The 14,471-nt window shown below is 51.4% G+C and overlaps 1 protein-coding gene across 6 annotated transcripts in view; it reads left to right on the forward strand.

The window, feature by feature from the left end:
* Positions 1-1,425: 1,425 nt before the first annotated feature.
* The window catches only part of KIAA1614 (KIAA1614 ortholog), a 55,294-nt gene continuing 42,248 nt past the window's right edge, over positions 1,426-14,471 (forward strand). For 3 of the 6 annotated variants that reach the window (XM_049867983.1, XM_049867981.1, XM_049867982.1), the window contains exons 1-3: positions 1,509-2,508; positions 4,330-5,258; positions 5,994-6,057. In XM_049867983.1, the coding sequence (XP_049723940.1) occupies positions 2,450-2,508; positions 4,330-5,258; positions 5,994-6,057 (1,052 nt within the window). In that variant the 5' untranslated portion in view covers positions 1,509-2,449. Of the gene's footprint in view, positions 2,524-4,329; positions 5,259-5,993; positions 6,058-14,471 lie in introns of all 6 variants that reach the window. The other 3 variants (XM_049867979.1, XM_049867978.1, XM_049867977.1) reach the window with 3 other exon arrangements.

Below are 14,471 nucleotides of genomic sequence, written 5' to 3' on the forward strand. Positions count from 1 at the left end.
GAAGACCTGCCACTTACTAGCTCTATGATCTCGGGCAGATCACTTGGACTGGGTTTCCTTATCTGTAGAAAATGGACAATATATAGTATCCATCTCTTAAGGTTGCAACATGAGATAATGTATGTAAAGTGCTTAGCTCAATGCCTGATGCTCAGTACACCCTCCATAAATGGTACCAGTAAGAGTACTGCTAAGCGATTACTACTAACAGACAGTGAGTAGTAAGTGCCCTGTTGAACTGCCTGCTCTGGGAGGGGAACAGAGGTCAATTGCAAGAGCACTGGCCCCAGACTGGAGACCCACCTGTCACCAGAGCTGTGTGCTCTGGGGACCGTCACACAAAAGGTTTGTCCTGACAATCTCTCACTTTCCTAAATTAGCCCAAGGCAGAATTACTCCCAGTTCCCCTGGGCATAGCGAACATGGTAAGCAGCACCCAGGGGCAATCTCTAAATTGCGCTCCCCCCTCCAGTTTTAGTGCCCAGGGGCAATCTCTAAATTGCGCTCCCCCCTCCGGTTTTAGTGCCCAGGGGCAATCTCTAAATGGCTCCCCGCCCCCCCCCCCCCATTCAACCTGAATAGACTTTGATAGCCACCTTCCCCCTTTTCCCCCCGGCTGTCTTAGGCGCCTTTCATGTTTGTAGTGCCTGGGAATGTCATTCCGCGCCAGTCTGGCGGCCCCTTGAACTTGCGCCAGGGGGCAAGTGTCCCCTTCGTCCCGCTCGCTGTGCCTCCCCAAAGAGTACTCTCAAGCCCTCCCCAGGTGTCCCCGTTCTGCAGGGTCACTCCAACTCAAGTGGCACCTTCTCTGTAAGCCTGTCTTCCCCTCCAGCCCTTGCTCGGGCACTTAGCACACTGTGTGGTCCTCACGATTGCTGCGCCTGTCACCTAGATGGTGACGCTAGTGCACAAATACAAGCAAAAGGGCATCCCATGCTTGAGAGTGAAGCTTGTTGGCTGAAGTATAGATGAATGAGCACTTTCCCTTTGTAGAGATTTCCGGAATCTCCTGGGTCCTAACTCTCCTGTCGCTTCCTGTCTTTTGTGGAAAAATAGGTTTGGAAATAGGTGAGGCTCTGTCAGCTCCCTCTGGGTGCAAAGAGAAAGAAAGCTCCGTTGGTTTGGGCCACTCTGCAGGTAAAGCCCTTTGCCGCTTCTTTCTCCTCGGCCTAGAAAAAGTGCCAACCTCTCTTCAGGAGTCCTCAGGACCCTGAGAACTGGCCCCTGCCCAAAGCTGTGGGCAATGCGGGCACCAGGCAGTCCCCTTAGCAGGAGAGGATAAGGTGACCTTGTCCACTCCTGTCTTACACTCGCGCCTCTAGAAAGCGTAAGTAAGTGACCTTGACCGCCGAGGAAACGGCTCCCTGGGGCGATGGAGACTGTGCCCGGAGAGGGCAGACCGACTTCTCAGGAAAAGTTGCCTAAACAAAGGGCATTCCTTAGCTTCCACCCCCGATAGCCGAGCCTCCTCCCCCCAAAGCCATGGGTGTAGGGTTACAAGCTCGGCAGGAACGTGTTTTCCTAGCTTTTGCGGCAGCTGAGCCGCGCGTCCCGCTGCTACACTCTCCCCTTTCGTGCGCTCGCGGAGGGCATGGGGGCTAACACTGTTCCTTCGCTTTGGAGCCGGCGCCTTCGCTTTGCAGTCCGCTGTCCTGTCGGCATGGGGTTAGCTCTGTCACCCGCGAAGGCGGCCCTCAGCCTGTAGCGCAGCGAGTCACCCGGGCCGGGCGCGGCCGCGGGCTGGGAAGCGCCGGGCCCGGCCGGCGGGCGTCAGAGGCGAGCGGCCCCGTAGTTCCCAAACTTGGGGCCGGTTCCTCTGTTTCCTCACGCCCCTTTGACGTCTGTGAGGGACTCGCTCCCTCGCCGCCGCCGCCGGGAAAAGCAGCTCCCCTTGGCTGTCTGGGCCTGGACAGACTGGGGACCGGCGGGCGGCAGCGAGGGCAGAGGTGCCGTGAAGGCCCGGGCGCGAGGGAGGCAGAGGTCCCGGCTTCTCCGGCCCTTCCGCTCTCCTCCCTCCTCTCTGTTCTCTCCTGTTCGCTCTCTTCCCTCCCGGCCCTGAAAGGCGCCAGCCTTGGCCTCTTTTCCCTTAATGGCAAAGCCATGAACTAGCAGCCGATGCCACACTTCCTTCCCTGCCAGCGCCCTCCCCCACCCGACCCCGCTTCTCCTCAGACCCGGAGGGAGGCCGCGGTCCGAGGGGCGGCTGCCTGGACACGGCCCACCCAGGTCTCGAGAGCCGCGCTGAGAGCCGGGAGCTGAGCCCCGGCCTCCACCCTGCCCCGGACCCCAGGCCGGGCGCGCCCCGAGGGGCGAGGCCTGCAGACCGCACTCCCGGAGACCCTGGCCAGAACCCGCCCGCCGGGGGCTCGACTCTGGAAGTCCCTCCCCGTACCCTGAAACGGGCCTGGGAGGGAGACAGGGCTAGAGCAGAGTGTCGCCTCTCTGAGGGATGGAGGGGATGGAGGAGGAGGCGGCGGCGGCGGCCAAATCTGCCGGCGGCAGCCCTCAGTGAGTATGGAGGAGGTGAGGCGCCGGGCAGGCCGGGAGGGGGTGGCTGGGCCGCAGAGAGGGGAGCCCGGGCCGCTCGGGGACCAGGCCTCCCACGGTCACACAGCCGGGAGGGTGGTGGCGGAGGCCCACCTTTCTCGTCCATCTTCATTTTACTTGTCTAAGTTAGAGCAAGCACAGTACTTGAGTCGCAGAATCAGGCGGTTCCAAGCTGAACAACTTTCCCGGTAGACCACCCCGACAGGAGGGTCTCATTCTTTAAAGTCTCCGGAGATGACTATCACTGGAATGCTGCTTCCAGACTTCACACCGCCAAAACGATTTTTAAATATAACTGAGATTGCTCAAGTTACATTCCAATCCCCTGTTTTCTCAGTGGGAGCCCTGGTGGTGCAGTGGTTAAAGAGCTTGGCTGCTAACCGAAAGGTCGGCAGTTCAAATCCACCAGCTGTTTCTTGGAAACCCTAGGGGGCAGTCCTACTCTGTCCTATAGGGTCTCTATGAGTCTAAATCGAATCCACAGCAACGGGTATTTTCTCAATTGGACCATAGAAAAGAGGAATAGGTGGCTGGGCTCCAGAGAGATACTTCTTAAATTCTAGCTCAGCTAATAGAGTAAATGATCTCTGTTCTAAAGATAGGCATTAAGCCTCACTGACTTAAAGCTGATGTGACATTTTAAACAATATGTGTGTTTTGCTTTATAAAGCACGTATTCCTAAAAAGTAGTGTATAAATTAAATGGTAATAAATGATTATGGAGAGGCTTGCCATGTCAAAGAATTCCATGGTGAATCCTTAGTCAGTTTATGGAGTAAATAATTAACTCTTAATCTGTTGTTTATGTAAATACGGATTTTTATACCTGCAGTTTACTTCAAATGGGACACATCTAGATGTATGAGAGCAGAATAGATACTAAGACCTTGTGGCAGGTATGTGTGCACATCAGAAGCTTTGTGACGAACACCCTGTGCTCACTTTCCTTCCCCATTTAGACAGTAACATCAACCTTGCTACTTCTGAGCTGTGAAATGCTAACAAATCACTTGACCCCTCTGGACAGAATATTCTCATCCACACCTGTGGGAGGCAGGGTTAAAAAAACAGGGTTAAATGATCATTGTTTTGAAAGAACCCTGGGCCTCGACTGAAAAGATGAACCTTAGTTTCTCCAACTGTAAAATGGAGATAATACCATCCTGGCAGACTTGTGTGAGGGTTATCTGAGAGAGTGTGTTTGAAAACACTTGCAGGTGCCTCAGGGAAATTAGCCACTGATCCTGGCCACCCTTTAAGCACTGACCCATGCTGTGGCCTTGTGGGTTGGGTGCTGGGGACATGGGTGAGACTGGGTTGCAGCACCTTCCAACACAGATGCTACTTAGCATCTCTCTAAAGTCCATCATCCACAGTAGCTCCCCTTGGAAAAGGGCTATTAGCGGACGTAGACATCCTCCGCTGAGACCATGCTTCTGCAAAGCATGAGGCCAGGGATTGGGAAATCTGGCTGTAATTGCCGTTCTGGTCCTCATATGGCATAGGGTTAGTTGTCATTTGAAGCTTCGTCTTGCCCCATCTGTAAAATGGGAATAGGAAAACTAGAACACCACTCAGACTTGGAAGAAAAAAAGGCAATAATTTGTACTGTTCACTGATTTGTACTTTCCCAAGTGCTTTCATGTTATCTAGAGGGCATCCCCTGCCCTGTCCTCCAAGTTATTCTTGTATGAACAGGGCTCAAAACCCAGGTGCCTTGGGGATCCAGGAAGTTGCTGGAGCTAGGGCTGGGTCTCAGGAGCTCTCTGTTTTCTCCTCCAGAGGATCCAAGATAGCAAGCAGAATAGCCAGCCCCATGGAAGTGACAGCTATAGAGAGCAGTAGCCCTGAGCAGCAGCTGGATAATGGACATCTCCCAAGGCCTTGGCTCTGCCCTCCGGAAGACAGAACACCCAGCCCGATGACCCCTCATCCTCCCAGAGCATGGAGGGTGCAGCTCCAAGGCCCCTCCGTGCTGGAGTTCAAAGTAAGAGCCTTGAGGGAGAAGATGACAGCGGGCAAGCAGGGGGTGAACCCTGACCCCACCTCTCATGAGCGGGCATCCTTCAAGAAGCTCAAATGCAGACGGGTCAAGGGCAGTGGAGAGGGGTCTTCCCTGCCAGATGCATTGGTGGTCTCCCATGATCAGACCCTGACAGATGGGCAGCTGGATGGCAGTGTCAATGACAAGGAACCTGCCAGGAATGGGTACCCCAGGCCCCCCAGGCTGCCTGTCCCTGGGCTAGAGTGCTGGAGCAGGAGGAGCCTGTGGCCTCCAGAAGCAGTATGGATGCTACCTGACCATGAGAGAGGGCTGGTGCCAGGGCCCAACTCTTCGCAAGACAGCCCTGTCCACAGAGCTGCTCCAAGCCGGCCTGAGGGCCCTGGGCCTTGTAACAAAACCACCCACACACTCAACCTGAGGAAGGGAAGGTCATATCCCCTTCGAGATGGTCTGGCCACAGGAGGAGACCTGGACAGCACATCCCTGACCTCTCAGGAGGACTTTGTCCCCAGGACACCCCTGCTGGGGGGGCTCTGGAGAGCTGGAGACCTGGCGGCACTGGGCACCGGGGGCAGTGCCTTGTCCCTATCTGACCGGGTGGAGAGGAACCGCCTTCTGCTGCAGGAGATGCTGAGTGTATCGGGGCAGGGCCCCCCCAAGGTGGGGATCCTGGCCTGGACTCCATCCTGGGATCAAGCTGCACCAGGTGAGGCTCACTGTGAGGTCTGGGTGGCAGGGAGGGAGAGGGAGGGGAGAGCAGATGGAGTCCAGAAGGAGAAAAACAGGGAAGGGGGTGCTTAGGGAGGGGGAGCAGGAAAGGAGGGAGAGCATAGTTGACTGTCACCAAAGTTATCGGGATGTCTTCTTATTCTTGGTTTTGACATAGACTTTTTACCACCTCAGAGGCAGCCCTGTGTGCTGAAGTCCCCCGTAACCATCCAGACTAACGGGAGGCCACCCTCTGTGCTTTGGTGTGGGGGCTACCATGACTTCTTTCCGTGGCTTGTAGCTCTTTCCACAGTGGCTTTTGTACCTCCTCTCCAATGGCATGCCCTCACCCCTGTTGGCCTCATTGCCCCTCCCCACAAAAAAGTCAAATGGCCTATGGACTGGGCTGAGTTCAGCCAGGAGCACTACTCAGGTGTGCAAGTGCTCCTACCTGGGAAGACAGGCTCTTTCCCTTCTGTCCTCCCCATTCCAAAAGCTCATTCCTTGGGCCACACCTGAGAGGCCCCAGGTGGTCGGCTCAGCCCTGGAAATGTCCACCAGAGGTCACTGTGACAGTCTCTGCTTCCACTTCTTTGACGGAGACACAGCAGGGGGTCGGATTTATCTGTGGGGTCAATTTCTTCTGGAGAAAACGCTCTCAGTATTCATTCAGTGGAGCTGAGAGCCCAGCTTCTGGCTCCACCCTGACCCCGGCTTCTGTCCTGGGCCCTAGAACGACCAGCAGGGGACATGGACTGGGATTCAGGCATCTCCCCGCAGGACTCGGATCAGAACAGGTAAGAGCTCAGAGCATACATTTTCTCTCCCTTCTTCCTCCTTATCTTCTGCATTGACACAGTGCCAGAAAAGCAGGAAACCTCTCAAGAGCCAAGGGGACAGCAGACCAGTAGGCAGTGGGCCGCTGTGGGTGGTCATCCCTGAGACTGCAGAAAAGGCTCAAGTGACCCCTTGTATCTCAGACTAGTGCCTATCTGTTGTCGCCTTGAGCAAAACCACTGGGGTAGAGAGGTATAGTACAAGGTAGAGTGCACCAGAGTTTGGGGAAATAGACTACCCACTGTGTCCTTGAGGGCCGTTTTTTGCCCTGCCCAGGCCTTTTTTTATCTTTAAAGTGGAGCAAATAGTGTTTGTCTGCTTTGGCTGCTAATAAAAAGGTCAGCAGCTCAAATCCACCAGCTGCTCCTCGGAAACCCTATGGGACAGTTCTACTCTGTCCTATAGGGTCACTAGACAGCAGTGGGGGTGGGGGTGTATTGTGAGGCTAAAATGAGATAATGAGTATGTGAAAGTTCTTAAGGAGAGTATACAAATGCAAAGCTTTACCCCAGTTTCTTTACCAATGAAGAGAATGTAAAGGATTTCATTCCTTCCTGAGCTGGAGGCAAGGAGCCTTAGTGGCACAGTGGTTAGGCACGTGGCTGCTAACCAAAAGGATGACAGTTCAAACCCACCAACTGCTCTGTGGGAGAAAGATTTGGCAATCAGCTTCTGTAAAGGTTACAGCCTTAAAAACCCTTTGGGAGAGTTCTACTCTGTCCTATAGGGTTGCTATGAGTGAGAATTGACTTGATGGTAATGGGTTTGGTTTTGGTTTGAGCTGGAGGGATTGTCTTCCATTCCCACCATGATATCCCACAGACTTTTCTTTACCCTCTCCCCCCAGTGATTTGGGGAAACTGGACACACTGGAGTGAGGGGAGCAGAGTGAGCACAACTGTCCTGACATGGTCAGTGTCTTGAGCTACCAGGGTGAGGAGTAGGATCAGGGGTGGGGGTGAGGGCCATCTGTGGCCTGAGCCTCAGCTGGGGCTTGCCCAGAGGTAGCCCTTGGCCTCAGTCTTTGCCCTGTTCCTGGCACATGAAGCTCTGAGAGGTCATGAGAGGTCACAGAGCTGGAGCGACCCTCATTTCCCCAGCTGTGTGGTCATGTTGCCTTCCTCAGTGTCTTGTGGTTTCTGCTGAGGGCAGAAGTCAGCATGTTGCTTCTCCTTTGTCAGGCTGCCCCCTGCATAATTTCACTCCATTTTACCTACCCCCTAGAAGGTGTGAACAGTGTCCCCCAGTCCTGCACCCTGCTTTAACTAAGCAGGTGCCCCAGATTCAGGCAGTTCAACAACTATTCTGCTAACTTACTGTCCTCAGCAGCTGTGGCCAAGACCCTGTGGGGAAAGGGATATAGGCTCCTTCCTTCCCTCATTATTGATAATTTAGAATCATGGTTGACTGCCCTTCTGCCAGTTGTCTCTTCTGTCACCTCCATAGCTACTGTTTTCAGCTTCTCACCATGTCCCCACCTGGCCTTGCCCTAGTGTTGAGGAGTGTGAGAACAGAACTGTGGTCCTCAGCTATACTGCTCCCCTCTCTGCCTTCGCATCTCTGTTTCACCTCCTTCCCTTGCAGAGAAGGAGGAGGAGAAGGTTTGGGCAGATGCACCTTGTGTCCTGAAGCTGTTCCTCCTCAAGCAAGGCGCAGCAGGAAAATGATGATGCCTCTGGGGATTTTGTTCAAGGGCCACACTATTGAAAGGAGAAGCCAAAGCATCTGACCCATGTGTTGGGTGATGAGTAATAAAAACCACCCATTTTAAAAGGGAACCTCAAATATGGGTGTGGAGGGACTTTCCCTTAGTCCTGTGAGGAGATGGCATTTGTGTAGAATCCTCAGTGCCCAGACTGGTGTTTCTGGACTATTGTTTAACCTGCCAGGTCATGTGTGGCCATCTGCATCATTTTAGGGTTTGGGTAAGGTATGTGTGCATGTGTCTGATGTGTAGGTGTGTGTATGATACGTGTATATGCGATGAGTGAATGTTGTGGGCAGGGGGAAGAGGAAGAGAGAGAGAAAAGCTGCTGTAGTGAGCTTTAGGACCCCGTTCAAAGATTATTAACAAAACATTGCCCATAGAATGCCAAGCAGGCCAGGGCATAGAGTTGGAGTGGGGAAATCTTTGTCCTCTGCTGGGAATGTCATTCGGAGCACCCCGTTGATCTTTACTGATGATCTACAGTCAGGTCCTTGTGGAGTAGACACCCAAGCTGAAGGGTGTCTAGACACAAGGATGCGAGAGAGATCATCTGTGCTTTGATAGGGCTCTTCATTTGGTCTCTATGCCTGAGTCTCCTGGGCACGTATTAAAGTGGTCCCTAAGAACATAACAGAGAGTCCCTGATGGAGCAGGAGAAAAGTGGGGTACAGAACATAAACTCTAGTAAAAAGGCCAGACTTAATGGTCTGACTGAGACTGGAGGGATCCCAGAAGACATGGCCCCCGGCCTCTCTGTTAGCCCAAAACTAAAACCATTCCCTAGGGCACCTCTCAGACAAAGATTAGGCTGGACTATAAGACATAAAATGATACTCATGAAGAGTGTGCTTCTTAATTAGGTACATGAGATTAAATGGGCAGTCCCTGTCTGGAGGCAAGATGAGAAGGCAGAAAGGGACAAAAGCTGGTTGAATGGACATGGGAAATCCAGGGTAGAAGGGAGGAGTGTCCTGTCATATTGTAGGGAGAGCAACTAGGGACACATAACAACGTGTGTATAAATTTTTGTATGAGAAACTAACTTGAACTGTAAACTTCCACTTAAAGCACAAAAAATAATAAAATAAAGCAGTCCTTAAGACACTGTAGGGTGCCATCTCTCCTATAACGGGGTGGCCTGATTGATGTATAGCTGAACTTTCCAAGAGACCTTTGAAAAAGACACACTTTCCTCAGCTCTATGACCTGGGAGTGCCACGTGGGACCGGAGTCTTGGGGCTTAGCGTCCACACTGAGGGACCCTTGGCAGAGGAACATTCTGAGGCTGTGGCTGACTGTGGTGATGGCCATCCCGAGGGGGGTCCCAGGACACCAGTCAGGACATCCTGTGGCAGGGGCAAGGGGCAGGGTCTCATTAATGGTCCAGTGGACCCCTCAGATCTCAGGTCTTGAGGAATAAATGGTCCCACTTCACATTCAGTCAAGTTGATCATCAGTTCAGCTCAGTGTTGCAATCAAATAACCATTACAACAAAGTTAACCCAACATGTACTTAATTATGTCCATAATTTTTTACTGCTTTGCTTGGTAATAAGACAATAAGCTCATGAAATGATGGTGATTGCAGGGCCCCAAGACTATAGTCAGGGCTGTGGGGCTGGCCCTGCTTATCATGGAGTACTCACAGGGAGAAGGAGCCCCTATGGCACAATAATTAAGTGGTTGGCTGCTAACCAAAAGGTTAGCAGTTCGAGCCCACCCAGCAGCTCCTTGGGAAAAAGACCTGTCGATCTGCTTCTGTAAAGATTACAGTCTAGAAACTCCTATGGAACAGTTCTACTCTTTTACATGGGGTCACCATAAACTGACAGCACCTAAACACCAATAATAGTTATAGGGAGAGTTGGCCAAGTGGGACATGAGATACCCAGGATGCCAAAGGAACACCAGAAATGACCCAAGGCCTTAAATGCCAAGGGCTGAATGTGAAGAAGACCTCCATCCTCCTGACCCAAGGGTTGTCCGCAAGAGAAAGCTTGATCCTAGAGGACTGGAACAGCCTAATGGCCAAGTTTTCCCTCCACAAGATCGTGCCAGCAACTTTCATATTCAAGCTTTAATTGTATGCCAAATATTGTGCTAAGTGCTGTACCTGCATTCTCATGTTATCCTCAAACAGTCCCACAGATGAAGAGACAGTCCTCTCTGAGGAGAGGTTAAGTGATTTGCCCAGGGTCATACAGCTATTAAGTGTTGGAGCCAAGATTTTGGCTTAGAGCTGCTTAGCTCCAAAGTCTGTGGCCAAGCAATATATGGCAATGCCACAAACTGTCCTCTTTATGCCCCACAGAGCCACCCCTTGGGTTAGGAGTCTAAAGTCTTCTGCCTCTCCCAGCCAAGACTATTCTTGGGTGTAAGCAAAGAAGGGTGTGTGATGGGCTCCATGGGATAAGCTCATTTCCTGCCTAGTCACTGTTGAGATGGATTCAGGAAATGGGATTTTGGTTTGAGGGGAGAGAAGGGGGTGAGAGGTTATAGCCTCAGAGAGCACAACTGAGGGTTGGGTCTTGAGTAGTTTCTAGGGCTGCTGTAACAAAATATCACAATGTGGGTGGCTTTAAAGAACAGAAATTTATTGTCTCACAGTTCTAGAGACTAGAAGTCCGAATCAGAGTGTTGGCCATGTTGGTTTCTTCTAAGGGCCCCAAGAGAAAAACTCTTCCATGTCTCTCTCCTATCTTCTGGTTGCTTCCGGCAATCCTTGCTGTTCCTTGGCTTGTAGCTGTGTCTGCCTCCATCATCATATGGCCCTCCTTCCTCTGTCCATATCATGTCCCCCTCAGATGGGATTGGACCCAGCCTACCCTGGTATCATCTCATGTTAACCGATAACATCTTCAAAGACTATTTCCAAACAAGGTCATGTTCACAGGTACAGGAGTTGGGATTTCAACCTGTCTTGGGGTGAGGGTTGGGGGTGGGGTGAGGAATTCAATCCATAACAGTGCTGTAGGTGACTTTGTTCACGGGCCATGTCTCGGAACTGGACTCTAGAGATAGGGAAAAAAACCAACCTGTTGCCATCGAGTCGATTCCAACTTATGGCAACCCTATAGTACAGAGTAGAACTGCCCATTAGAGTTTCCAAGGAGCACCTAATGGATTTGAACTGCTGACCTTTTGGTTAGCACCATAGCTCTTAACCAGTACGCCACCAGGTTTCCAGAGGGGTGAAAAGAAGCAGGCGCTGTGCTCAGATACCCAAGGTTGTCCCCTCACTCCTGTTCAGATTCTCTACCCTCCCTGGAGCTCTGGATTTTACCTCTCTATGAAAAGGCCATGCCCAGCTCAGCCTCTTTCCTCCCTTGAGGCTCCAAGACAGCATATCAGAATTACAAATGGCCTTGGGATCCCAAATTAATCCAGCATGAGCTAAAAGTATGTGAAAACAAAGGAGCAGCAGCAGTCAGTACAATTCTCAGACCGGGCTCGGCTCCAAAGGGAAGCCGGACATGAAACGACTGCTTGATATCAGGCCTCTGCAGGTGCCGGGGCAGCCCCAGTGAGGCCCTAGGACTTTTCTTTGGCAGTCTTGTGTGAGAGCCAGTGTTGCATGACCCAAGCATGCTCTATTCAGGTCAGGACCTCCTGTGTGATCTTGGGGGCCCCAGGTCTTGAAGTGTGTCTGTAGGTAGGGACTTTGATATTAGTCTTCCACGGGAAAAATGCGAGGAGAGGGTCTCTGGGGTTTTGTCACAGCCATGCTGTAGTGTGAAGGAAGCTCCAAGGATTTCCTAGATTGTTTGTTTTTTCCCCCGTCGGTAGTGCAGTCATGCCCATTTATAGATACAGAAGTTGAGGCCCAGTCCTTAGTGTGCCCATGAGGCCCCTGTGCACATCCCTTCAGGAAGTTGGGTTACGTGTTCATGACGACAGAGGGAGCAGGGAGCCAGCCGAATCAGGCCAGACTTTGGTGGGTCCCAATTTTCAGGCCCCTGCAGTGATTGCTGGCAGTTCTTGGGTGGTGCAAATGGCTAACATGCTCAACTACTAACTGAAAGATTGGAGGTTCGAATCCCCTCATCTGGTGGAGAAGGAAGAATGCCAACACTGAACCCCTACCACAAAGCAAGCCCTGCCTGGAACTTTCAGGTACGCTGTCTCACGCCTGGAGCCCAGGTGGCACAGTGGTTAAGAACTCAGCTGCTAACCTAAAGGTCAGCAGTTCAAATCCACTAGCCCTGTGGGGCAGTTCTACTCTGTCCTATAAGGTTGCTATGAGTCCGAGCCAACTCGGCAATGGATTTGGTTTCAAGTTTTGGTCTTATGCCATATAATTGTCTCACACTCCAAAACCTCATTGTGGTCCCAGTCTTTGTGAACAAAAGGGCTCAAAAAAGTTAATTTGCCCAAGATCATTCACCTAGTGGGGAAAAAAAAAGTGGGGAGAGGGGCTGAAATTCAAGACATAGAACCCCTGCCTCCCCTCCCCCCAGAAGTTGAGCAGGCCACTGCCCCCCAATCTGGGAGTGCCTTGGACACCTGCCTCCGCTTATGACCACCCAGGTCCCTCAGGCTGAGGCCAGGGAGTGGTGACCAAAGGGGCAGCTCACAGCCTCCCTCTGGAGCTCAGCAGGGACCCAGCCATGTTGCTCTCCTAAGAAAGAGGCCATTGTCTTAGGAAAGCTCTTTGCACCTCCACGCAGATCCTTTATAAAGGTGCTAAAGGAGGCAGGCCCTAACAGGGGCCATTCTTAAGGAAGGTCTGCTGAAAGACCCCTTGACACCCAGTCGATTCAATTGAGAACTGCCCCATAGGGTTTCCCAGGAGCAGCTGGTGGATTCGAACTGCCAACCTTTTGATTAGCAGTCTAGCTCTTAACCACTGCACCGCCAGGGCTGCTCTGCTGAGAGAGGGCCTGTTTATTGTCTTGGCATCAGCTTCCCTCTTACCAAACAGCCTCCTGCGACTCCCCGTTCTATGGTGACTCATTTTAGGGAAATTGTCTTTTCTATGGAGCTTTTTATTGTCAAAGGCTTTTGAAAGTCTAGAGCAAAACCACCTATCTCTCTCTAGCTACAGGATGGTTTATCACTTCCAATCACCCGATATGGTAATTAGGCACAGCTTCCATTTGCTGGGAGTCTCTGGGTGGTGTAAACGGTTAACCATAAAATTAGAGGTTTGAGTCCACCCAGAGGGGCCTCAGAAGAAAAACCTGTCAATCTACTTCTGAAAAAAATCAACTGTTAAAAACCCCATGGAGCACAGTTCTACTCTGACACAAACTGGGTTGCCGTGATGGCATTTGGTTTCGGTTCCCCTTGCAGACCACAAGGTGAACTTGGCAGGTAATTTTAGTTAATGTTCAGGGATTCTATCCTTCCCTTTGTAAGAGAGTTAACAAAAACAAATGATGATAAAAATAATATTAAAATGTATAGTGATAATAGTAATAATGACTGTTAACATTTATTGAATCCTACCAAATGGCCAGCTCAATGCTAAGCTCTTAAAGGGTATCAATCTCACTTATCTTTAAGGACAACTGAGCCCTTATTTAGCAGATGCAGAAACTGAGGCTTAACCCCTAAGTAACCTGTCCAGGATAGCACAGCTGGTAAGTGGCAGCTGAGGGGTTAGAACCTGGGTAGGCAGCCCCTGAAACATGCTTTTAACCACTGCTCTAGCCTTTCGTTGTCAGTGCCCTAGACTCCTCTGTGTAAGGCTCTTGGCAACCAAGCATAAAAGCAACTCAAAGACAAGGTCCCTGCCCTCATAAAAAACACAATCCAGAATCAATTCTGGCATACCTTTTCCTTAAGTTCTCACAAGGGAAACTGCACATAGTTCTATCCTTGGTCATCAAAAAGCTTTATAATAAATAGAAATGAAACAAATGCTAAGCCAAAGGGTTTATATATTTGTTGTTGTTGTTAGGTGCTGTCAAGTCCATTTCAACTCATAATAATCCCATGTGACAGAGTAGAACTGCTCCATAGGGCTTTCTTGGCTATAATCTTCACGGGGGTAGAATGCCAGGTCTTTCTCTTGGGGAGCTGCTGGGTGGGCTCTGACAACCCTTTGGTCAGCAGCTGAGCACTTAACCACTGTAACACCAGGGCTCCTTTTTCATGTACGCTGTATGTCCCCCCCACCCCCACCCCTACCTGCTGCGTCCAGGAATCTGAGAAATGTCACATTGCTTTACATTCCAAAATGTATTCTTGACTCATGCACCTGAGATGGAAGGGTTAAACCCAGGCTCGCTGGCACTATTATTCTAATCCAGGATTATGATGGCTGCAGAGAGAGGCCACTCTGTCCCCTTGACCTCCCTGGCTAGTTGAGAAATGGTAGTTCTTCTGAGTAGGATCCTGACCTGCCTGGTGGTGAGAGCTTAGCCAGAGCTTAGCCCCTACGTCCTCCCACCAGGAAACTTGCTCAGATGGAGAGATCAGAGGGGGAGGGGACCACACACTGCCTTTTGTCCTTGTGCAGCAACTTCGGATGTGGCCGAGGAAAGGGCTACTCCCATGGAACTAGAGTTTACCCTCCAAATTCGCCCTTTGTAGGCTTTGCTGCTCCTTGAGGGATAAATGGCTTTGGTGTGAACCCCCCAAGGGAGAGGACCTCAGGACCCCTACTGTACTCTGGCACACGAGGCTGCATGGCCAAAGACCCAGACTCAGAGTAACAATGTG

This window comes from Elephas maximus, chromosome 24 (genome assembly GCF_024166365.1).
Source record: "Elephas maximus indicus isolate mEleMax1 chromosome 24, mEleMax1 primary haplotype, whole genome shotgun sequence".
NCBI classification, from domain to species: Eukaryota; Metazoa; Chordata; class Mammalia; order Proboscidea; family Elephantidae; genus Elephas; species Elephas maximus.